Source organism: Nycticebus coucang, chromosome 2, assembly GCF_027406575.1.
Source record: "Nycticebus coucang isolate mNycCou1 chromosome 2, mNycCou1.pri, whole genome shotgun sequence".
NCBI classification, from domain to species: Eukaryota; Metazoa; Chordata; class Mammalia; order Primates; family Lorisidae; genus Nycticebus; species Nycticebus coucang.
The window spans coordinates 36,113,411-36,139,155 of record NC_069781.1 but is presented as its reverse complement, the minus strand read 5'-3'; the positions used below and the strand labels follow the sequence as shown (position 1 = coordinate 36,139,155).

General features: G+C 38.1%; 1 protein-coding gene across 1 annotated transcript in view; it reads right to left on the bottom strand.

Annotated features, from left to right (window-relative positions):
• Positions 1 to 25,745, bottom strand: part of GRIN3A (glutamate ionotropic receptor NMDA type subunit 3A) — a 196,118-nt gene that overhangs the window by 132,878 nt on the left and 37,495 nt on the right. Inside the window, exon 2 of the mRNA XM_053577442.1 lies at positions 6,227 to 6,831. Coding sequence (XP_053433417.1) covers positions 6,227 to 6,831 — 605 coding nt within the window. The remainder of the gene's footprint in view (positions 1 to 6,226; positions 6,832 to 25,745) is intronic.

The window sequence follows — 25,745 nt, the reverse complement described above, 5'->3', positions numbered from 1 at the left end:
CAGAATCAATGATTAAAGCATTTATTATTAATAAAAAGATAATGAATATTAGCATTGTTTGACCTTGTAGACATAAAGATGAATATATCTCAGAAAGGGAAGAGTCTCGGGCATTTTGGGTCATGCTTCTGTGTCCACTGAGGGGGTTGCCTACAAATACCCTGTAGTGTGAAAGGATAATCACTAGTGGAATGGGTGTTGTCCCGGTGATGAATAGTAGTGAAACTAAATTATTTAGCTACTAAATAATAGCTAAAGAAAAATGGATAAAACTCTGAAAAATTAGATGAGTATATCCTCTTTGGGTAGGAGAACAGGAGAAGGTTATATGCTTCCTCAGAGCTGGGCTCCTTGTCTTCTATTCTTTGTGTTTCTAGCCAAACACGTAACCTAATATATTAGTAAACATCAACAAATATTTGTGAATGAATAAATAAATTAGCCACTAACTACTTGATACAATTCTCATGGGATATAGAACAGAACTGCAGAACTGTTCAAAGAAGAAAGGCAAGAGTATTCTACAGCCCACTTAGTAGCTAGAATAAACTGTCAGTGCTGTGATTAATTATCCAAAAGGCCAGGGACTTTTCAGGGCAAGAGTAATAAGGTGTCTATAGGTGTCTAGACTCCTGGAATTCTTTAAAACAGGATAAATACCATTGACAGGGCTATGACTAACCAAGCATGGAGGTCTTTCTCTAGGAACAAGGAATTCATTAGCACTTGCAGGGGTCCTCAAACTGTGGCCCGCGGACCACATGAGGCGGTGTGATTGTATTTGTTCTTATTTTGGTTTTTTTTTTACTTCAAAATAAGATATGTGCAGTGTGCATAGGAATTTGTCCATAGTTATTTTTTTTTTTTTAAACTATAGTCCAGCCCTCCAGCGGTCTGAGGGACAGCGAATTGGCCCCCTGTTTAAAAAGTTTGAGGATGCCTGACTTAGAGTCTTCCTATAAATGGGCAAATCTTAGTCCTAGGAACAGCAGGTAGATCTTCAAACTTCCCTTTCGCCAGATATTGGTGTTCAGAATACAGCAAGGGAGTCCATGTAGGCAGGCAAAAATCAACTTTGAGAAATAAAAACAACTTTTATATCCTATGGCTTTTAAAAATTACTTGCAAGGCTTTATACTGTACTACTTTATTTGGCTAATTTGTTAAAGGATTATGATTTTATAAATATGTCATGGTTAATGAATGTTCTGCCATTCAGCTGACATCCACTATGCAAATAAAATTCAAACTACTTAGCTTGGCATAAAAGCCCTGTGTGGTATGTTTTCAAAGTAACAAGCTTTCCAGAATCATCTCAAATTGTCTTCATATGCATTTAATGCTCCAGCCATAGTAAATTTCTTTTTCGGATCTTGATGAATTTGCATATGCCATTTCCTCTGCCTGTGAATTTGCTCCAAATCTGAGAATGCCTATTCTTTTATCAAGATCCAATGCCACTGTCTTCCCCTCATTACAAAATCTCAAAGAAGAGTAAATTATAGTAGAATCTTTACAGTTGACCACCCTACCCAGGACCACCTTCTTAAGTTGACCTACTTTTCATAGACCAGACATGTACCACATGTACTCACCAGTATAGCAGGACTAGTGCTGTGGATTGACCACCTCTGTATGCTGACCAGTTTGTTACAGTCCCTTTGGTGGTCAACTTACAGAGGTTCTATTGTATTTCCTTTCCTATGTTTCTGAATATATCTCTAGTCTTTAAAATTGCATACCTATTGTTTTATAACTATTTACTTACTTTATGACCTCATGCACTAGACTTTCAGCTCCAAAAGGGCAGAATTCAAGCCTTCATTTTGTCTATTTCACCCTAATTCAACTAGTGATCAGTGGCTGGATAAAATCACCCATACATATACACTTATGGAGGCATTACCAAAATTATATACCATCTATAATTGTTCCAAACAATTAAGATTTAATAACACTGCTTGTAAACAAATTGATCACATTACAAAGTTGGCCCCCAAATGCTTTTGTCTACATTTTAGTGATGTAGACATTTGCTCTGGCATGTGGCCATCTGGGAAGAGTAAAATTTCTTATACCTATAATTACATCTATGTAGCCTGCCATGAGAAATGATTTTTCTAGTCTAAAAGCCAAGCTGAAAATGCCACGTTTTTGGTGATTTCATTAACATTTTACAATGTTAACAATTCCGTCTGCCCAAACTGAAAATGATGGTGTGAGAAATGAAAGCTTGCATAACGCTGACACCCGCTATTCATGGCTCATTATCTTCCCGACTTTCATTATGCATGAGGATGTGGGGTCAGCCTTACAGAATTTGGGAACAATTAAGAAAATTACTGTATGTAGATACGACTCATGGACTAAGAATAACTAACTTTCTAAAAGTTAGTTATTAAATAAAAATTAATTATTTTATTATTAATTAAAATCATTATTAATTAAAATAATAATTATCATTTTAATAATAAAATATTATTTTTAATAATATATTTTATAAATATATTATTTATATTTATTTATATATAATATATTAAATAAATAATATATTTATTATTTTAAATAATAAAAATAATAATTATTAATTATTATTAATTAAAGTAAATAATTAATAGTTATTAAATAAAATATTTAATACTATATTAAATAAAATAAATAAAGATGATGAAAAATCCACAGATGTTTTATGCCTTAAGGCAGCTTTTCAGTTATTTATTATAAAGACTCCTTCTAGCATTTTCCCTACTTCCTTTGACGCTTTCCTGAACACTTTTTTTCCTTCCTAAAAACTTTCAAACTTTCTCTTTACCCATACTCTCTAGGAGTTTAAGAAGTCCCAGGCATATTTGCTGTGCACATGGCTCATGCCTACAATCCCAGCACTTTGGGAAGCCAAGAGGGGAGGATAGTTCGAGCTCAGGAGTTTGAAACCAGCATGGGCAACATAGCAAAATGCTGCCCTGACAAAAAAGTAAAAAAAAATTATCCAGGAATGGGGACCCACAACTGTGGTCCCAGCTGTTAGGGAGGCTAATGCAGGAAGATTGGTTGAGCTCAGGAGTTCAAGACTGCGGTGAATGTGATCCTGCCACTGTACTCCAACCAGGGAGACAGAGCAAGACCTTGTCAATAATACAACAACAACAACAACAACAACGTCTTAGGCATATTTTCTGAAGTTCTTTGAGTTCATTTCTCAAACACATCCATGGCTGGCGAATATTGTCATTGACCCTGATACATTGTGAATTACTGTGGGACTCCAAATCTCACAGTCCTTTTCTATAACCTTCAAAGTTCATGGAATAAACAGCTATGAAGGCAGAAGTTATCTATGAATCTAACATCCCACTAAAAGAAAGTAAAAGATGGGGGGAAGAAAAGGAAATGAAAATAAGATGAAAACTAGCCAGTAAGCATCTAGGTTTAAGTAAAGAAAGAAAAAAAAATGTTTTAAATATAGATAATATTTACCTACCCATCACTCATTTTCTTCTGTAGCAACAGTTGATGGAGAATGTAAATATAATAGCAATTTGCCTTTCCTTCTTTCTATTCGATTTCAATAAATATCTATTAAGTACTTGCTATATACTAGGCACTGGAGTAGGCTGAATAATAGTGTTTCCACTTAATAGAATTTATATTCTAGCTCAGAAGTCAGACAAATAGACAAATAATGATGATGGAGTGGCTTAAGTACCATCATATAATTTTATGTACAAAATGTCATGGAACCCTTTTGGAAGGAGGAACATAATTTTAATATAAATTTAATTTTCAAGAGCTAGAAAGATCAGTTTGATCTTGATAAAACGAGACCCTCAAGGGTACATACAATTTAAGTCAACAAATATTCCTCCCTGTAGTTTCTAAACATTTTGAGGATCCAAACAGAATCAGTTTTCTTGTGGCCTCCATTTTACATGAGACAGAAAGATGTTAAATAACTCACTGTAGTTTTCACAAGTGGCTTTTCTTGTCTGCTGTTGATGACTGTCCCTCTAAAATAATGACTACTTGAAATTATAAATCAAAGCTTTGCTTATATGTTTGTTGTGAAGGAGAGCATCTCCTATCTGAGATAACATCCCAACCCTCAATTACATGGGAATACAGAACCAGTGTATTAAAGCTAGATAGTGGCTGTGAAATAAAATGTGTGCAGATTTTAATCTTGTGGAAATTCAAATTGGATATAGAAAAAATGGAAAGTTCAGACGATAATATAATATCTAATTTTATTCTTAATAGATTTCTAATAAATAAATTTGAATTATTTTATTAGCAATATTATTTAAGGAGTTTGTCAGTTGCTCTTGGTCATTAACTCTGTCCATGTATATGGTGTTCAGCATGTTGCCTTTTACATAGTAATTGTTCTATCCATAAATGTAAGATTAAATGTAAAATTCTTAGGGCTCCTTAAATTTTTATCAAATATTCTTGTCTTTCTTTTAAAGGTGAAACACTATTCATTTGCCTTGTTTTCCTCCAGGTAGTCAGACATCATTGTTGTAAGATGTCTAAAGATGGGGCCAGCCTGCAGGTAAACAATGACCCTCTGACTTAGCCTCTCTGATCTCAGGTGGGCCTTTTCTAGAAGATTGAAGCCCTTATAAAATATTCTTTAAGGATATTTTCCTTTTTCTATGGATTGTGAAAACCATTCCTGCATGATGGGTTATTCTTTAATTTAAATGGGCTTTTTCATACTAGTGTCTGAATCAGATTGAAGTACTAGAGCAGAAAGGTATTTAATTAAAAAATATACATATACAATTACTTATATAGAAAATAAGAAGCAATAATAGATAAATATATGTAATAATATTACTTCTGTGAAACTCTTAGTTTTATTCACCTGTCCTATCTATCTATCCATCTGTCCATCTACCTATTACCTATCTATCTATAATGATTTCATGAGTAATAGGATCTACTGTTATTTCCATTTTACATAAATAGATATAGGAAACTAAAGCTCAGAGAAATTAAGTAACTTGATCAAGTCACACAAATAGTAAGTGGCTGAGGTAAAGCTTGAGCTCTGAGTCTGAATCCAGAGTCCATGTCTTTAACCCCAACTCTAAACTGCCTTTCTCTTTAAGGCCTGGGAGAAAAGAGAAAAGTTTATTTCTTGCTGGACTACTTTTGTTCTCTGTATAGATTTGTTCAAGTCTATTGATATGGAAAAGAGGAAGCCAGGAAAGAAATATTTTGTGCATCTACTGTGAGCCAAACATGGTATTAGATACTTTCCATATATAATTACATGGTATATTTATTATACTCTATCAAGCTCTTCAATATTATCCTATCTTACTAATTAGAAAATGGAGCTCAGAGCTTGTAAATAACTTTCTAGGAACCCAACAGGTAGAAGGTGATAAGTCAATGTTTAAAAGCAGAATTGAGTGCTCTGCCTATACCATGCATTTACATGTCTGTAGATCAAATGACGGATAACAGATTGTGAAAGGCTAGACTTACATAACCAGAAATCCTTTAAGAAATAGTATTGGTTTTCAATTCGATTCCAAGTGTCTACGTCTCTATTTTTGTGCCAGTACCATGTCGTCTTGACCACTATGGCTTTGTAGTCTGGTTTGCTGATGCCCCCAGCTTATTTTTATTACTAAGAACTGCTTTAGCTATACGGGTTTTTTTCTGGTTCCATACAAAACGCAGAATCATTTTTTCCAAGTCTTGAAAGTACGATGTTGGTATTTTGATAGGAATGGCATTGAATAGGTAGATTGCTTTGGGAAGTATAGAGATTTTAACAATGTTGATTCTTCCTATCCATGAGCATGGTATGTTCTTCCATTTGTTAATGTCCTTATTCTTAGTAAAGCATCACAAGAATGGAGAAGCATGAATCCTATGTACTCCATTTTGATTTGAGGACAATTAATGACAATTAAAGTTATGGGGGGGGAGCAGAAAGAGGGATGGAGGGAGGGGATGGGGCCTTGGTGTGTGTCACACTTTATGGGAGCAAGACATGATTGCAAGAGGGACTTTGCCTAACAATTGCAATCAGTGTAACCTGACTTATTGTACCCTCAGTGAATCCCCAACAATAAAAAAAAAAAAAAAGAAATAGTATTGGAGTTTAAAGGTACTCAGAGTTAAGATTTCTGCCAAGAAAGTAAATATGGGAAGTTTATTTCCCGCCATAGCCTATGAGTGGGGATATAACCCAGGCCTTGAATCCTACCTTGATAAGTACTGTCCTGAAGTGAGATTTGTAGTTTCCACCTCCATGCAGTTCATTGTGCTGGGAAGGAGAGCAAGTTCTGGCTGGATCATGGTGGCTGTGGCCACGGCTCTCGCCACCAACTCCATAGCATCTTGTACATAGTACTCAAAGACGGACTGTGTTGTTTTTCCATGAGCAATCAGCCCCAAGGGAAGACCTTCTGTCCTCAGTTCCTCCACATTCTGGGAGTCTCCCAGCACCCAATGAAGTTCGGGGGGTGTTACCCCAAATTGGGTGGTAACTTGGAAGATCCGCCGGATATTTTCCATGTCGCAGCCAAACATCACCATGGTGGGTGTGCTGTTTTTAATACTCTCAAGCTGGACCTGCAGGAAGCTCAGAAGGTCCTCGGTGGAAGAGAGGTTAGCGGTGATGTTGATGACAGAGTCCAGGTGGAACTTGGAATTGTTCTGGGTAAGGAGGAGGAAGTCGGTGACGTTCCAGTCTTCCTGGCACAGCAACAAGCTAAAATTGTACCAGTTGTTCATGGTCAGGATTGAGACAGTGACATCAGCATCAGAACTTAATGAATTTTCTAAACTCAGTTGTAGGTGAAGGGGATTCTGTATTTAAAGATATGAAAAAGAAGAATTAGAAAGCATTGGCCAGAGACAATATATAACATAGGGTATTTTTGCTTTCTTATAAGGCTTACTCCTTTCTTTTCCCTGTGACATTTAAATACCACTGGGATAAAATTTCCATACTTTGGAAAACTATGCTTCCTGTTTATTGGTACTATTGATTCCATATAATTGATTTCCTAATACTTTTTGGAAAGAGTACCAGAAGGCAGATGGTGCTTGGTGTAAATATCGGGGTGACACAGACATATATTTGGTCAGGCTTGTCTGCTTCCTTACATAGTTTCCCTATGCATCCCATTTCTTAGTATCACTTTCAATAACTCATTTGTTAAACTTTCCGCTCAGGTTAAGCAATTAATAGAAACTCCTTTTGCTTTTTAAAAAAATTAATAGCAAAGAAATCTAAACACAGCACAGATGCTTGAATAAGGATGGTAGGAAAAACGGCTGCACCATAGTTTCCTAAAATTCTGGCCCCTTGAGGAAAGCACTTCTAATATATATATGGAATAACTAGCAATATATACATCAGGATTAAGTGTGAAGTGCAATGGCTTGATTATATTTCTGTCCCTGCTGAGCCTGGATTCTTGCTGTGAAAAGTGAAATCTGTGGCATTTAACACTCTTATGTAACTTCCATCACAATTTCTTCTACATATGGAACTCTCCAACTCAACACAGGAAGAGTATTTTATTTGAAGTCACAAATTGTCAATAACATAGTTGAAGTGGAAACAGTCTTCCAATGAACAAATTTTTAGTTGTTCTCCCCAAGAGCATTTTATCATTGTTTTTCTTTTTTTTTTCTTTTCAGGTTTATCATTAAATACTGACATCCTGAGAATGTTCAGCACAATGCTTCATGTGTGTTAGCTATACAATAAACATTGGTCAGTTTGAACTAAATGCATTTTTATTGGGAGCTACTGGGCTATTTTTGAGAGCTTGCCAAACATTTGAGTCGATAATATTCACTGAGAATTGAAGAAGGCTTTCTCAATATGATGTCAAGCCCTTGCATTAAATGAAAAAAGTGTGGCCTGTCCCTACTCACCCCAAAATATGCAACATGAAATAGGATTTGAGCTGAACTTTGGACTCTGTGAAGGACTGAAAAGACTTTGATATGTGGATGAAAAAAACAATGAGGATTCTAAGGGGGTTTCCAGGAGGAAAACGATGATCACAGGCAGGAAATGAGAGCACGTGGGTAGAAGGTAGGATGGAGCTTTAAAATGTATTCTCATAATCTGTCTTTTGTTCTTCCAAATTCAGCTTTTAGGCAAGGCTTGTAGTGTTGAAAACAGAGCTTTGGAAGGGTCACTTATGGGAAAACTTCAACAGGGAGAAAGTCCCCCACCCCAGGATGTCAATTAGATGCTCAGTATTGGAATCTAGTGTTGGTAATGAGGGGGGTGGGGAGTGAAGAGAAAAGTTTTTTTTGAACTAAAAAAAATGTAGTGCTAAGATGTGAGAGAAAAAAGAGAACATATGTCAAAACCCGGGAGATCATATGCTCTCAGCAGCTGCTTGTCTCTAGGCTTGAGGTGTCAGGCTGGACCTTGAGGTGCGAGGAAGGGAGGGTTCACTTCCTCACTCCTCCTTTTGATTTTATATAAATTGCTTCTGAGAGTTCTTTCTGTCCTTCTCGTTCATGTTTCTTTCTTTTTATTATTTTTTTAAATTTTCTCCTCTGCCTTAACCCTTTTCCAGAAGCAAAGAGCAAGGGAAGGCAAGCTCTATATTTAGCAGACAGGAACAAATTATTCCCAACTGTTTTCTTGGCTTCGGCTCCCTAATCTGTTGCCAGTTTTCTTTCTAAAACACAAATATAACGATATTATTCTCCTGCATCATAACCTCTAAATCACCCACAGGACAAATTCCAAAATCAATAGTATGGTTTAGGAGGCTAGGATGAGATTTATTCTGCCCTTGCTAAATAGGAATTTAAATTAGCTAATCAGATTGAACATGTAGCATCTGACAGAGAAACAAATGCATTTGGTGTGAAAGAGACATGAGAGTGAAATGAAGACCCCCCTCATGAATGAAAAATGATTCATTCATATAATCATATTCATCCCTACAAACAGTTCTGCTGAGAAATTACAGATGTTGGAGTTAATCCTTTTGCAGACTTAAGATACATAATTCTTCAAATGAATATGTATTAAATAATGCTTTAGTAGCACCTAATAATATATCATTCATCTAGTGGCCTCACATGCACTGTGTTCCAATTTTTCTCTGTATAATGACAGAAGCACACACACACACACACACAAAATATAAAGACTTGTACATGTAACACACACTTTAAGCCTGATTAGGAAACTTTGGTTAAAATCTAGAACAAAAATTAAATGAGACTCATTGAGCCAAATTGAGCATCACCATATGCATCTTCTGTATGATTCATTGTTAATAAAAGAGCAAACCCATGGCCTGAAAGGTGTACAGAGTTGAAACATAATTTCCACATTGTTTGTCTCTAAGTCGGAGATCTAGGGACAGAATGACTCAAGAAGAAAGAAGCTTCTGTCTACCATGTAGATCGAGTGAATCTCTCTCATAACTACATTCATTGTATATATATTAAAATAAATAGGCTCAGAAGAGGAAGGTGGGCAGAGAAACAATATGAATTTAAGTAGTACTGACAATTCACATTCCTCTAAATGAGGGTACTATTTAGTCTATGTGGTGTATTATATGTTATTATGTACTAAAATATATATGCATTACTGCATATATTGCATACACAAAATGATGTAGGTTAAACCAACTAGGTAATTTACAAGATTTACGCATGGAATTTTCCCACAATTTGAACTGAATCTTCATTTCTATGGAAGACAACACTTCACTATGTTGATTTTTAGGGTTTTATTTCATTATAATTTGCTTCTACATTATTTTAGAGGCTGGAATTCCCCAAAGCACAGGGCGTGGTCTGGGTGGGGAATGTCCATGCTGCCATGCACTCATGAAATGAAATCCAAAGTCATGCAGAGCTGGAGAGGGAGAGCATCCCCAGGAATTTAGTTCAAATTGTCAGAGGATCACTCAGTGGTGTGGCGAAGATTGGGTAACCTGCCATGGATCAGACTATGTTTATAACTAGTAAAATGTTAAAGTTCCACGTATAGAAAAATCAGGCAAGAAGGGTAAAAAAAAAAAAAAATGAAAAAAGGAAAGTGGTAGGCCTTGCTTTAGAAGATATTAGATCACATTAAAATTCATAATTTTTATAAAGCAATAATAATCAAAATAAAAAAGGACAAACTAGTAAATAAATACATAGAACACATTAAATTAATATATTGTAAATTAAAAATCATAAAGATTTGAAAGAAAATATGAGATTAGATTTGAGAAGATAGACTATTTTTGGCCAGGGCTGGGTTTGAACCCACCACCTCTGGCATATGGGACCGGTGCCCTACTCCTTGAGCCACAGGCGCCACCGTTTTTCTTTTCTTTCTTTTTTTTTTTTTCAAGATAGACTATTTTTAAAAATAGCAGTTAAATTCATAATTATGTCATGTATTAAGAATAAACTCCAGGCCATTTAAGAATTAAAAATACAATATCAAATCATTAAAAGATAGACCAAATAGGTAAATACGTCTCAGAAATTACAACGATTAAAAGGAAACATTAAACTAAATATCACAACACACCTTCTTTCTAGCTTTGAACACCTATCATAAACAAAAAGTAAAGGAACATGAGAAAGAAGAGAATAGTTGCAATGAATTCGGCAGGCAAAGTGTTAATGTTCACGAACTATGAAGAACTTTACTAGTCAATAAGAAAATAGAATCCTTTACTGAACACTCATGCAATCTAGAAAAATAATTTTTAATCTCCTACTGTGAGCCAAATCCTACTCAAAGTATCCCCTGTTGCCTACGTAGTGGGTGAGAGACAGATGATATGGAAATAGACAAACGCTTCATGTGACTATAAATTATAAAAAGTAATGTAAATGAAATCAATAGTGTATGGCAAGACTAGAAGGAGGAGAGCATCCTGGGAAATATTCATTTAGTCATTAGGGTTAGTCAGAGTAGGTGAGTGCAAGTATTTGTATTGTACAAGCATTCTCTAATTGGGGTTTTAGAAAAAAATGAGATGTGTTTGAAAACAATTGATCATTATGTAGGGATTTATAAAAACATACACATTTAGCTAGGAATGTGTCTCATTTGACCATCCATTCTTCTCTTGTCAGGTGCTTCTTTCTAGTCCTGCATACGTGGCTGAGGCCGTCCCTTGCTTCTGGATTCCCTGTTTTGTTCCTGCATTGTCCTTTTCAGTAGTGTCTACAATGTTTTTACTTAAGTCCCAAACTGTGCCTGCTGGTGGGGCCATTCTCTTATAGTGGCTTAGGACTCAGAAGTCAGGGCAACATACGCTTACATTTTGTCTCCATCATTTATGAGCCTCACGGCCTTCTACAAGTCATTTAGCATCTCTGAGTCATCCATTCCTCATCTCTAAAATGAGGACAGTGCTACTGCCTACCTTATAGCTTCATTATGAGAATTAAGTACGAGAATGTGATACTACATGGAAAATGCCCAGCACGCAGCCAGGGCCCAGTAAGTGGCAGCTGTTACGATTTGCTTATAGAGTCTAGTGATTGTGTTAGAAGTGCTTGCTAGCGTGGCTGCAATGCAATAGTTTTCTTTGCTGCTGTTCTTTCTCCTTTCTCTCATCTGTTCGCATGCAAGAATCTCAGCAATAGGTATCTTATAAATATCAATTATGCCACCTTCTTCGGAGGAGAGCAGATGTTCCACGTCATGTCAGGCTTGGGTATTTATTTGGGAGCTACCATATTCACAGCAGAGTCCTCCCTTATCCCACCCCAAACTCTTCTTTTTGCTCCTTCACAATAAGGAGTTTGGTGCCAGTGGGTTCCTCATTCTCCTGAATAACGCAGACTCCTCTGTTTTCTGGATCAGTAAAGATTTCAAAAATAGGATTGATCACAGTAAAAGAGTTTGCCAGAGAGCTTTGAGACACAGAAGAAAAAATGGTGACCGAGCTGAGTTTACTTTAAGAGCAGAGAGAAAAATAAAATTCTCTGAGTTCATTCCTGGGCAGGCAGACCAACATGAGCAAGGCCGAAGCTTGGAAAGCTCAAGTGAGCATGATATTTCCACTCCTTTTAATGGGGATGAGATTCCCTTCCTTTCATCAGTCTGCTGATTACTACACATACTGGAGGGGCCCAGAAGAGGCTTTCTACGCTGCTCTCTCTTCTCCTCAGCCAAAGAGGCTGCAGGAGGTTTGCTGTTTCTCATTATCTCACACCTCATTTGACCTACATGATATAGAAGTCTTTTACTCTGAAAATTTAAGCTTATTCCTTTAGAAGCCCAGGCTTTTAAATAAATTAACTATTTTTATGGTTGCATTAAGGCTACAGGCAAACATAAGGCATAATCCCAGCCCAGAAATTGTAATTTAATAATAATTATACAAACGAAAGCTAATACCTACTCATGTCCCTATTGCATTAGGCTTATTGTCTTATTCTATCCTCACAGCAGCCTCACGGAGGTCACTACAATGATCAGAGGACAAAATTGAGGCTCAGAAACAGTGAGTAATTTTCCCCAAGGTGCACAGCTGCTAAGAAATAGAATCTAAATAGAATCTAAAACCTGATTTGTTGGTCTTAAAAGTCTGTGCTTTTCACCACTACTTGATATGGTTCTCTCTACTTGATAATAACATGTGAAGTAGACCCTGGTCATTTGTAGATTTAATAATTACAGTCTCAATTATTTACAAGTAATCCCAAATGCCTATGGAATGAAGTGGCTTTTAAGATGCTTTGAGGTGTGGATTAGAAGAACGTGCCCTCTGCTCCTCATGAGAGCCAGTGAAGGGGCCCCGCTCACTGTTCAGTGGGCACTTGGCTCCCAGCTTTGTTCTTCACTTATCCTCCCGTGGGTAGCAACTCTTGTGAAATGATAAAACTTGTGTTTATTCCTTAACAACAATTTTAAAAAGATGTTACATAATTAGTGACATTAGTTTTAAGTTTGGTAGAATAAGAAAGTTTGGAAAAGCTCACTTAAATTTTCATTTAGAGTCTACTGAATTTCATGGTCTAAACTATAAATCTGTAATGGTGCTCAACCATTACGGGTGGAAGTGTCAACAAAGATCTTAGGAGACATCCCTCAGGATTTTTGCCTGTCTGGTGTAAAAAACAACACCTAACAGTAGTACAATACAATGAATGCTTCAGGAGGCAGGACTATTGAGGCAAGGTGCAACTGGCATCAATAGTGCATTATATTGCTGGGTGGGGTCTGTTTCCCTGCAGCAGTGTGGGAAGTCTGATAGGTGTGGGGATCAGGGTGAAGCCCACCTCCTGGAATAGAGCAGATACTGGCAGACTGGCCCAGTCTCGGGAGAAAGTTTTGGCAGGCACAGGTCTACAGTGTTCAAGGACAACTGGATGATTTATTTATACAATAAAACATGTGTTTAAGTCCATTCTATGCCAGGCCATAGAAACAGAGATGCATATTTTCAGGCAGAAGAAATAGCAGAAGTGTACATGCTATACCCTATGCATCCTTCAAAAACCCACCTGGTACTATTCCAGAATCCTCCTTAGATGGCTGGAGGATCCCCAGAAATGTCCATTCCCTAAAACATCCATCTCCTTTCCATGGAAGATAACATCAGAGGCATCACTACGAGGGTTCCAGCTGTGGATACATCCATCCTATTTGGGTCCGATGTCCCACTTCCAAGCCATGACCTTTGTCACAGACTGGACCCTAAGTAGTGGCCAGACTCTACTTCGCAGTGGTTTGATTGTGGATAAATTCTGGCCATGCTTCAAGGCCAGCCTTAAATTCCTGTGCCTGCATACAGTTGAAGTGAGAAATATTTTTCAGCCCAGGAAGAGGGGTCTTTATTTTAATCCTTTCATGGATTGACCCCTCCGGTGGTGGGAAGAGACAGAGAGACCCTGGAATAGGACCACTTCCTCCTTGCCTGTGGTACCAAGGGCTTGGATGGCAGAAGTGTTGGGCAGAGGAGAGAGGCAGATGGCCGTTTGAGGTTATGGGAGCTCAGAGTCCTTGGAGTCCCTGGTAGGAGTCAACCCCTGCGCCTGGGCTATCCAAGAATTCCAGAAACAATGTTGGGCTCAGCATTGTCTTTAAGGCACCCAGTGCCATTATGTACACACCCTGCTATCGGGAGAAGGGGGATATTCAGGTCCTTGGGTGGCCTGAATGTGTGTGTTTCATAGATTGGAGCAGGTGATCTCCTCTGGTCCTCAGCCTCAGGACTCAGGGTCTAGGCCTCAGGCTTCACAGGCATTTGAGATTAGTGGGGAGAACGTCTAAGGAGTGGATCTTCAGAGGAAAAGAAAGTTTTGTGGAAAAAAGTTCCTCACATATGATCCCCAGGCAAATTTACAGAAAGAAATGTTGAGGCATAACAAGGTGGTTTGTGGCAATTACTCAAGCTTCCTCTACTGCAGTGGTTCTCAACCTTCCGAACGCTGCAATGTATTTTCATTGTTAAAAAGGGGTCACGACCCACAGTTTGAGGACTACTGCTCTACTGTTCTTGATCGTGGATTGCTTCCATGCTGATTCCACCTGACTATTGATACACTCATCCTATATTCTACCCTACCTCTGCCTTTTGTTCTGGATGGTTACACTTTGTTTCTCTTACCTGACCCCTGGTAATCCTTAAAGCCTTCCACTGTCATTCTCTGGGTTCTATTCTCCTAGTCCACTCATATAAATTGTACCCCACCCAAATGCAATCTCTGGGGTCTAACAGCTGACACTGGAATACTTGGGAAAGGGAGGGCTTTGATTGAGAGGGTGTGGATCCAAAAGATACTTAGTCATAGGGTAACTGTGGGGAGCAGTCAGTTCAGACACTATGTCTCAACACTGTAAAGGATGATCCAAGGACAAGTAGTCATTCAAAATGTGGGCATTTGATATCAGGAGAGACTATCAGTAAGCAACACAGTTCAAGACCACCTTGGTCTGGGTTTCAGAAAGTCACTTCAATTCCCAGGAAAGTCTAGAAGGCAGAACATGGTGGCTTTAGTTGGTGTCACTCTGATTTTCATTTGAATTGTGCTACCATTTATTGATCGTGTGACTTTACGAAAATCATTTAGCCTCACAGAAATTCATTTTCCACTTCTGTACAATAAAAGTGATACTTACCAACCTTGCTGAGTTTGTGAAGATTAGACAGGGCCATTAGGAAGCATCAGCACGTAGTACATGCCCTGCCAGTGGAATTCCGTAACGATGGTGACCGTGCTGATGAGATCAGGAAGGTGAGTTACACTCTGAGACCTGATAGGTCAGGGCTAGAGTGGTGGCATTCAGTTTATTTAAGAAATACGTTAGCACTTATTTTGTGCCAGGCACTGGGTACTGATTGCTAAAGCTACAGTGGTGAAAAAGATCAATGTGGTCTTTTTCTTCTGGATGTTTGAAGCTGGAGGATAGTATTATCAGTGTGATGATACAACTTGAGTCTAGGAATAAGGCAGTTGTAGATGAAAAATAAGGCCCAAAGGCAGAGTCAGACTGAAAGGAATGGTGATTTGGTTTTTGGGTTTTAGATTATGAGACAAATATCCTCACAGAGCTTCTGCCTCCTGCCTGGACTAACCCGGTTCTTTGGTCAAGGCTAAGTCTATACCCAGAGGTCAAGGACTGTAGAAGAGGAGGACGAGAGGAGAGCGCTGGAAGAAGGCAGAGGCTGACCATTCGGGGAGCTTCCCTGCACGCTTGATGTGCAGTAAGCGCTTGGTATATATTAGCCCTATTGTGACTATTGTTAATAGTAATTAGCACACTCCCTGTGCTGGCATCATCTATTCTTTCCTGATGACTCCCAGTATTCTGATGTCAACACCAGTCCTCCTGTCTGCCTGCCAGACCATAATGCCCTCAGGGTCTATGGACACGGTTGGCCTCCATGTTGACTGAAAAAGTGGAGATGGGTTTGTGGAAATGCTGGAGCTCTTGAGCCTCTTTAGAAAATGTATGTTTTCTCTTTTGTGCCAGTGTTAAATATCTCCTCTCCCTTTTTGTTATGTCAGCGTGCCTACCTTCACACCTACCTCTTGCAATCTCCTTTAATATGCTTTGAGCTGAAGAGAGAACATAACTGGCACGTTACAATTTTGTCTCAATTAAAAGTAAAATATATCAAGGAACATCCTATAGGCAAAATAGACCAGCTTCAGTAACATTGAGGAGGGCAAGGACTGGTTTTGAGATTAAGGCTCTTCCAGGGAACTTCAGATTTCCATTTTTTTCAACTGTGATGGGAGAATGAAAATTTCCCCCAACTACTTCAGGGCAACGTGGGGACTACATGATATTAAGCATGTGGAAGGGCTTTCTGAAGCATAGAGCACCGTAAGAATAGAAGACATAATGCATGTCCGTGTCTGTTTCCTGAGCCATAGGGATGGTGGAATCAGTAACTTAGCTAGGGATAACAGAGGGGTAAAAAAGCCATTTCTGCTGTGGGATGTAATTTTCAAATTCTACGCCAACATTTTCATCTCTATATTCTAAAGAGGAAGATTATTTATTAAATTTTAAAAAGAATTTTGGATTAAAGATGGTGCTTTAGGACTGATTTTAGTTCCTATTTCAACGTCTAGGTTTTGGTCAAATTAAGTAACAGTTGAAAGAACACACTCAGGCATATGATTTAAAAGATAATTAAAATTGATTGAATAGTGAAACTATTATTATAGTTACTCTTGGTGACAAACTTGAGCATTTTTTCTTATAATGAGAACTATTGAAATATACACCAGATAATTAAACTATCTAGCATGCAAGTTAAGTTTCCCACAGAAATTTGATTACTTTATGTCAATGCAGCCTGAAACTATTATTAAGAGATGGCTTATGTCACATGCTAATTTGCTTTATTTCATTAAGAATGAAAACTCAGCTAAATGCTGATTATTTTTATTTTAAAGACCCTCTAGAACTGACACCACAATTGACATAAACGTTTTCTTTTAGGCCGTTTTTAAAATTGATGTAAGGACATGCTGTGTATGTTTAAATCATAGTTAAACCAATTGTGATGCTATATGCCTTTTATATATATTGGTTTATCACTTCAAATGAATTTAATAATTATTAAATAAACTTAATTGTACTCTAAGGGCTTCTTATTTCATTTGAGAATTCAATTTTTTTATTGATTTACATTAATTGCTTGCTACCTGACATTGACCAGTTTAACATGAGAAATAGTATTAGCATGCCATTAAGCAGTATCTCAGTACCTTTCCATTTTAAAACCTTATTTCAAAACTTTTGATCGACTAATTATGATTAAACTTTGCTGCAATGACATTTTATTTCACTTGCATTGCTAAGAATACATTAGTATAATTAATTCTTTGTACCTTTCAAATCCTAGTTGAAAGTTAAGAAGACATTTTTATATATATTTTTGTAGAGACAGAGTCTCACTGTACCGCCCTCGGGTAGGGTGCCGTGGCATCACACGGCTCACAGCAACCTCTAACTCTTGGGCTTACGCGATTCTCTTGCCTCAGCCTCCCGAGCAGCTGGGACTACAGGCGTCCGCCACAACGCCCGGCTATTTTTTTGTTAGTTTGGTCGGGGCTGGGTTTGAACCCGCCAACCTCGGCATATGGGGCCAGCGCCCTACTCACTGAGCCACAGGCTGATTGCAAGAGGGACTTTACCTAACAATTGCAATCAGTGTAACCTGGCTTATTGTACCCTCAATGAATCCCCAACAATAAAAAAAAAAAAAAAAGAAAGTGCTAGGCCCGGCTTGACTCCTTGGCTCCTAAAAGAGTTGCGAGTCAAGCCCCAGCATGCTGGAATAAAATCCTCTTGCTGTTTGCATCAAAAAAAAAAAAAAAAAAAAGAAAGTGCTAGGCCCTAGGGACAGAGAATCTGCGAAAAGGCCAAGCATCACTGCTGGCCCTGAGTACTAAAAACAATACTCTCTAGACACAGCATATTCTCCCAGCCCGAAGTCATAGACTAGCAGTAATAAGACAGAAATGCAGTAAACAGAATGTGTTAAGAGTTCAATCATGTAGCTAAAAATAAACTACTTGTTTTTTAAAAAAAAAAAAAAAAAAGAAAGTTAAGAAGACAATGGAAATGTGAATTTAGTCCTTAAAGTCTTTGGTCACAGAGGCAGCACTTTCAAATCCTAGTTGAAAGTTAAGAAGACAATGGAAATGTGAATTTAGTCCTTAAAGTCTTTGGTCACAGAGGCAGCACTTTCCCATGAATTAGTGATCAAACTCAAAGGCTTTTTAAGCAGTGCTAGTCACCTCAGGCCCAAGACAATGAACATTGAATGAACAAATCGGTTCTTTCAAGAAGGTCTATGTGAGCATTGTCGTGAAACATGACATGTAAAAAGATCTGGTTGGCTAGTTTTCAAATTTAAGGTTTGAATTGTATCTGGCCCTATTGTGAACTCACTTGTCAAATCCTTGCCCATATCCACTCACGCCTGATACAATCAAATAGGGCAGAAATGTTAAGTTTGAACAGTCCACCAGGAGCCAATCAGTGCTTTGTGATTTTGTCATTTGACTTGGAAGGGAAATTAAAGGTCGCCTGTTTCAAACTCCTGTACAGTTTATAGAACATCACAAATTAAGGGGGAGGAATGAATTAGGAGCATTTCTCTTTCTTTTATAAAGGTTCATAATTTGTTTCATTGAAATGGTCTGTCTTCAATATAATCTTTAGTGAAGATGACTAAATTTTAATATAGATAACTACATAGTTCTAGATAATTTTACCTCCTGAATTTCAAGGAAGGATTCAGGCTCAGCTAAAAGTTGCACATTCTAACACTTCTCTATAGTGCTGAGGCCACAGATAATTTGTCCTTTATAAGAGAGATTGGAAGAACACTACTGATTTATGAATTTACTAACTTGTCTTCTTAGTTATGACAAAAATACACAATCACATCATGGGTTATGAGCACAGAAATATTAATTACTAATATATTTAATGCAAAAATAATAAAGTGAAATAAAGTAAATCACTTATCAAATAAAGTGAATTTTCAATTTGTTAAGCATTCCTTAGCATCCATTTGCGTTATTTTCTTTGAGACTCTTGCATATTACACTTTGGCTTTTAATTTGAGCTTGCACAGAACACTTAGATTTAGGGCTTTGAAATGGGAAGGATCTCCAAATACCATGAATGTGTTCCCTTAGTCAGACTGGGGTGCTTAGAACCAGAAAGAACACAAGAGACCTAGAGAGGTCCTTATTACAGTCACGCATCACTTACTGACATGGATACCTCTTCATGGATACCACAAAGAAATGCCTTGATAGGCAACTTCGTCATTGTGCAAGCATCAGAGAGTATATTTTTGCAAAACTAGATGGTAAAGCCCACTACATACCTCAGTGATATGGTATAATTTATTATTCCTAGGCTATGAACCTGTACAGCATGTGATTGTATTGAATACTGTAGGCAATTATAGCACGATTATAAAATACTTGTGTGTTTAAACATATCTAAGTATATTCATAGAAAAGGTATAGTAATAATGTGGTATAGAGGATAACAAATGGTGCACCTGTATAGGGCACTTACCATGGATGGGGCTTGCAGGGCTGGAAGTTGGGGTGGTGAGTCAGTGAGTAAGGGGTGAGTGAGGGCCTAGGACATTAGTGTATACTACTGTTGACTATACAAACACTGTGCACCGGTGTTTATTTCTTCTATAATAATAAATTTACCTTACCTCACTGTAACTTTTTTACTTTATAAACTTTTAATTTTTATTAACTTTTTGACTCTTTTGAAAGAATGTCTACTGTAAAATACACATTATACAGCCCTATAAAATATTTTTTCTTTTATATCCTTATCCTATAAGCCTTCTTCTATTATTATTATTTCACTTTTTATTTTTTATCTTAATTTTTTTTGAGATGGAGTCTCACTCTTTTACCCTGGGTAGAGTGCTGTGGCATCAAAGCTCACAGCACTCTCAAACTTTTGGGCTCAAGTGATTCTCTTGCCTCAGCCTCCTGAGTAGCTGGGATGACAGGTGCCCACCACAATGACCAGTGAGTTTTTCTATTTTAGGTAGAGATTGGATCTTGCTCTTGCTCTTGCTCAGGCTGGTCTTGAATTACTGAGCTCAAGCAGTGTACTCGCCTCAGCCTCCCAAATTGCTAGGATTACAGGTCATTTTACTTTTTAAGCATTTTTTTTTGTTAAAAACTAGGGGGACAAAGATACATTACCCCAGGTCTACACAGGGTCAAGATCATCAGTATTAAGGTCTTCCACCTTGAGAATGAAAAGAAACATTTGTATCTGAGGAATGTGAGCCTCCTCTAATCGTCAGGTGCAGAGATGTATGGGAATGAGAGGGCAGTCATACGTAGTCTTTCTACTCCTCCCATGAGCTGAGCTCGCTATGCACACCCTAGAATGACTGCCACCACAAGTGGCTATAAAGTAACCTACCCATGCTGCACAGTGGGCATCGTACCTCATACCCTATAGTTAAATAATGTATAGCCAATAACTAATCAATATTATTTCTGTAAGCCAAGGAGAATTATTGACAAACAACTTTGTATCAGCCCACTCTTTCACCCCCTTTTTGTCTTTAACAACTTGTTTGTAACAAAGCTCACATCCAAGGTTAATTGTTTATGAATCTTCCAGGCAGCTGTCCCCATCTTGGTTCAATTAAACTCTTTAAAATTGAATTTTATGCCAGGCATGGTGGCCTCACGCCTGTAATCCTAGCACTTGGAGAGGCTGAGGAGGGTGGATTGCTTGAGCTCAGGAGTTTGAGACCAGTCTGAGTAAGAGTGGGACCCCACTCTCTACTAAAAAATAGAAAAACTAGCTTAGTTTTTGGGAGGCTGAGGCAAGAAGATTGCTCAAGCCCAAGAGTCTGAGGTTCCTGTTAGCTATGACACCATGGCACTCTACCAGGGTGGCAGAGTGAGACTGTGTCTCAAAAAAAAAAAAAGAGAGAGAAAGAGAAAACAATAAAATAAAATTGAGTTCTATGCCTCAGTGTCTTCCTTTTGGATGACAATACTTTGGGTGGTCTTCAGGGCATTAGCACATATATAGCTGCCATTTCCTATGGTAACGATGCCTTCTTCTGGAATATCTCCTGAAGGACTTGCCAGAGGCTATTTTATATTCAACTTTTCAAAAAATATAAACGGGAGAAGTGCACTCTAAAATAACAATAAAACATACAGTATAGTAAATATGAAGCAATTGGAATGTTTTAGCTCCTTTATGATCCTGTGGAGCCACTGTTGTGTATGCAGTGTGTTACACTGTGGTGGGTGCATGACTGTGTTTCCAGATAGAGAGAGAACTGCTAACCGCCTTTATATTGTAGTTCAGCATCTTGAAATGCTAAATTCACAGTGTTGATGATTTTATTTTCTATCTTTCTTGTCTGAGTCATGGATGGTCCCAGAGATTCAGGCTTTCTTGCCTGCCTTCCCAGATCCATCAGAGCAGACTGTTGCATCTCTGTCTATTCTCGCCGTTGCGCATAGCTCCCTTGAAACAAAACAGTGATGTTGTCTTGTCTTGTTTATTCAATTGTCTAAACATATCTCAGCTTCTGATTACCTTGTAAGCCCTTCTGAAATGTTGTGATTCCCCAAGTGCTCCAAGCTCTCTTATTTCTATTATACATCCATGGGTAGTTCATTTTTTCTTTACTCAGAACACTCTCTGCCTCTCTCTTTGCATTGCCAACTCCCAGTCATCTTTTAAGGCTGTGCTCCCATTTTCCATCTCCAGTTAAGCATCCCTGACCTGTCTTCATCCCAGGTTGTCCCCCTGCCTCTCCTTTATCTCCTGCTCCAGCTCGCCGTACACCCCCCAGCCGTGGGTTACATGGCATCGTCATTATCTACTCAGCTCTCTCCTTTCCTGGACTGTTTTGGGGCTGGAGAAACTTTTTTTTTTTTTTTAATAGTAGAATTTCCAATAACAGTGCCTAGAAAATAACAGACTCACAGAAGAGATTTGTTGCTTGACTGAATAAGCAAATAAGCAGTGAGGTAGAGTTTAGATTTAGACAGAGAAGCCTGACCTTTGTCTGAAGAGTGTGTCTCTTTTTTGTAAGTTATTTTCCTTCTGAGTTGGCTAATATGCTTTCTCTCTAGAGGCAAGATAAATTTATTATTTCCCATAAAATCTTATCCTTTCTGATGACACAGATCTTCTCTGATGTCAGTCAGGAAAGTGGCACCCGAGTGCTGAGAGGATTGACAGAATGGCTCCAGCGCACACGTGCCTGAGGCACTGGCTAGAAATACAAGTGAATCACCATATAAACAAACTCGTGTATCCCTCATTTTCTTTACACTAAAGATGGCTGTGGGGAAAATATTTAGTGTGCTTTATAGATTATTCATAATTGAATTTGTTTAAATGCTCAACAACGATGTAGATTTAAAATATGATTCAATATAGGAAGGTATCATTTTTTTCTATTCTTTTTTTATTAAATCATAGCTGTGTACATTAATGCAATCATGGGGCACCATACATTGGGTTTTTTTATACAATTTGACATATTTTCATCTCAATGGTTAACATAGCCTTTCTGGCATTTTCTTAGTTATTGTGTTAAGACATTTATATTCTACATTTAGTAAGTTTCACATGTACCCTTGTAAGATGCACCGTAGGTGTGGTCCTACCAATTACCCTACCTCCACCCATCTTCCCCCTGATATCTTCGGTGAGATACCCTTATAGAACTGGAGACATGACTTTGAAATCTTAGTGACTGGCCAGTCACAGTGGCTCATGCCTGTAATCCTGGCCCTTTGGGAGGCTGAGGCAGGTGGATTGCCTACACTCAGTTGTTTGAGACCAACCTGAGTAAGAGTGAGACCTCATCTCTATTAAAAATAGAGAAATTGGCTGGGCATGGTGGCACATGACTGTAGGCCCAGCTACTTGGGGAGACTGAGCAAGAGGATCACTTGAGCCCAAGAGTTCGAAGTTGCTGTGAGCTATGATGACACCACAGCACCTTACCCAGGATGACAGAGTGAGATTCTGTCTCAAAATGAAAAAAGAAAAAAATAAAAAGAAAAAGAAATCTCAGTGACTGACAAGAGCTGATTTCTTCCCAGTCTATCATTTCTCTAAATTTGATGTCCCCCAGGGCTCCATGCTGGCCTCTTTTCTCATCTACACTCTTGCCTGCTACAGCCTTTATTCTCCTACCTAGGCATTGAACATTTGACTGCCTTCTTGATAGTTCTTTTAGAATTTCTATTAGGCATCCAAAACCTAACTAGTCCAAAGAGATGTGTTACTTTTTCCCCATTATCCCCACTTGAGTTTTCACTGTCAAATCTACTTCCCTCAAAGTCCTCCCCAAGTCACCAGCCACCCATATCAATTGCTCGTGCCAAAGACTGAGAAATCGGCTTTTAATCCCTTTTTTGTTTCATATCACTCCTTAATCCATCAGTAAGTCTCATTCACTCCAAAATATATCCTGAATCCAATTATTTCATCATCTGACTGCTTCCAGGGTAAGTCTCCATGTCTGTTATTACCTGGACACACTAGTTGCCTGTCTCTACCACCACCTGCTTAACAATCAGTTCCATGAACAGACAGCAGGAAGAGTAAATTCACATTATTCCTTGGCTAAAAACTCTCCATTCACTTCCTGTTTCAACTAGAGCAAATTGCAAGCTTCTTCCCCTCTACCCTAAATGATCTGACCCTGCCTGGTGGCCTAGCCTCACTCGTTCTGCCCACATGGTCTCAAAGCCATGATACTCAAGCTCACTCCTGTCTTAGGAGCTGCTCCTGATTGGACTGCATCCTTCAGATCTCCACACAGCTGAGTCTTTCTTTGCATTTAGGGCTCAGCTCACATTTCAGAGATGTCCACCTTAACACTTACACCAAATCCATTGTTTTCTTCATATGACACTATCTTATCTTCTTCAGAGCAAGGGCCAATAGCTGAAATTGTCTTAGTTTTTTTTTTTTGCAGTTTTTGGTGGGGGCAGGGTTTGAACCCACCACCTCTGGTATATGGGCTGGCGCCCTACTCCTTTGAGCCATAGGTGCCGCCCTGTCTTAGTTTTTTTTGAATTTGTTAAATAATTTCTCACTACTGAACTGTGAGTCCTTAGAGGGCCCAGACACCTTTTCCTCATTATATCCCCAGGGCCTTGAATAATTTCAACAGCTCTGGGGGGACTGAATGACTTGCTGATTCAGGATGTGTCTGTATCATGCATGAAAATGTATCTTTTTACAAAAAAGCTCACATTTCAACTGATAACACACTTCTCAGATGTTGTCCCAGTGAAATTGTTTTGGGGTTTATAATTTATTACTCTTACTTCGAGGTTTGGTATTACTCATTTTTGGCTGCCTTGCAGAAATCTGTCTTTCTTTGACGCCTCCATCTCCATCCATCCCTGTCTGCTTTTCCTTCTGTCCCACTACTGCTTCTTTCTATCATCAGCTCCCTCTTGATCTTGATTTCTATCTCAGTATTTCTGTCTTTCTTTAAATGCTTGTCTTCTTGGTGGCTCTATTTCTTTCTCTTTTGTTTAAACATAAGCCAAAGGGCTTCCTTTAAAAGGAGCGTAACAGTGGGAAGACAACTGTATTTACTAAGCTTTAGAAACCATTATAATCATATTCAAACAGCTTGCTGCTCTGGCTAATGTCTTAAAAAGATGAGACATTTAGCTATTATTTTTTTGAAAACTCCTTATGAGACAGCTCTTTACTGCAAGATTGGATATCCTGTGGATCGAATCATGTTTCCTAAAATACTCCCATAGAGCATGTCCTGGTAGAATAGGGCTAGTCCATTCCATATTTTAATGTTATGTTATACAGAGGCCCAACCTTATATTTTGGTGTCTGAGGTCATATTTGCTCCAGAGAAACTCATGTTTTTAGGCAATATACAGGGTGGACATAAAATTGGTGTGCAATTTACAATAGTTTAACATAGTAAATTCCTCACAAACTTTATGGACACCTGGTATGTTTGATTTATTGATTCATTCTGAAAATATTTCTTGACTTGCCACTATGTGCCAGGCACTGTGACATATACTGACGGTCTCCAATTTAGGATAATTCAATTTAGGATTTTTTTTTTTTTTACTTTACCATGTTGCACAAGCAATACATGTTCAGTAGAAACCATACTTTAAATTTTTAATTTTGATTTCTTCCCAGGTTAGAGATATACGGTATGATTCCCTCTTGATATTGAGCAGTGGCAGGGAGCTCGCAGTCAACTGCAGAGTCATCAGGGTCAGCAACTGATAATCTACATTGTGCTTGCTGTGTTGCTAGATGCTTTTGCTCAACTCCAGGCTAATGTGAACATCTGCACACGTTTAAGGTAGGGTAGGCTAAGCTGTACTGCTTGCAGCGTAGATAAATTAAATACATTTGACTTAGGATATTTTCAATTTATGAGGAGTTTATTGGGATGCAAACTCATTCTAAGTTGAGGAGCATCTGTTTTGGGAATGCAGCAGGAATGGAAAAGATAGACATGGTCTTTCCCTTTAAGGAGTTTTAAGGGGGAGACAGATATTAATAAAATAATACAGTCAGTATAAGCTAATACTTATATTGGACGCATGTTTATTTGTGCCAGGCACTGTTCTAAGTGCTTTACAATTATTTACTCATTTAATAATATTAGCAACTCTATAATATAGAAAATATTAATAACCCCATTGTACAAAGGAAAAAACTAAGGCCATACAACTGCTAAGAAGCCAAATGGGAT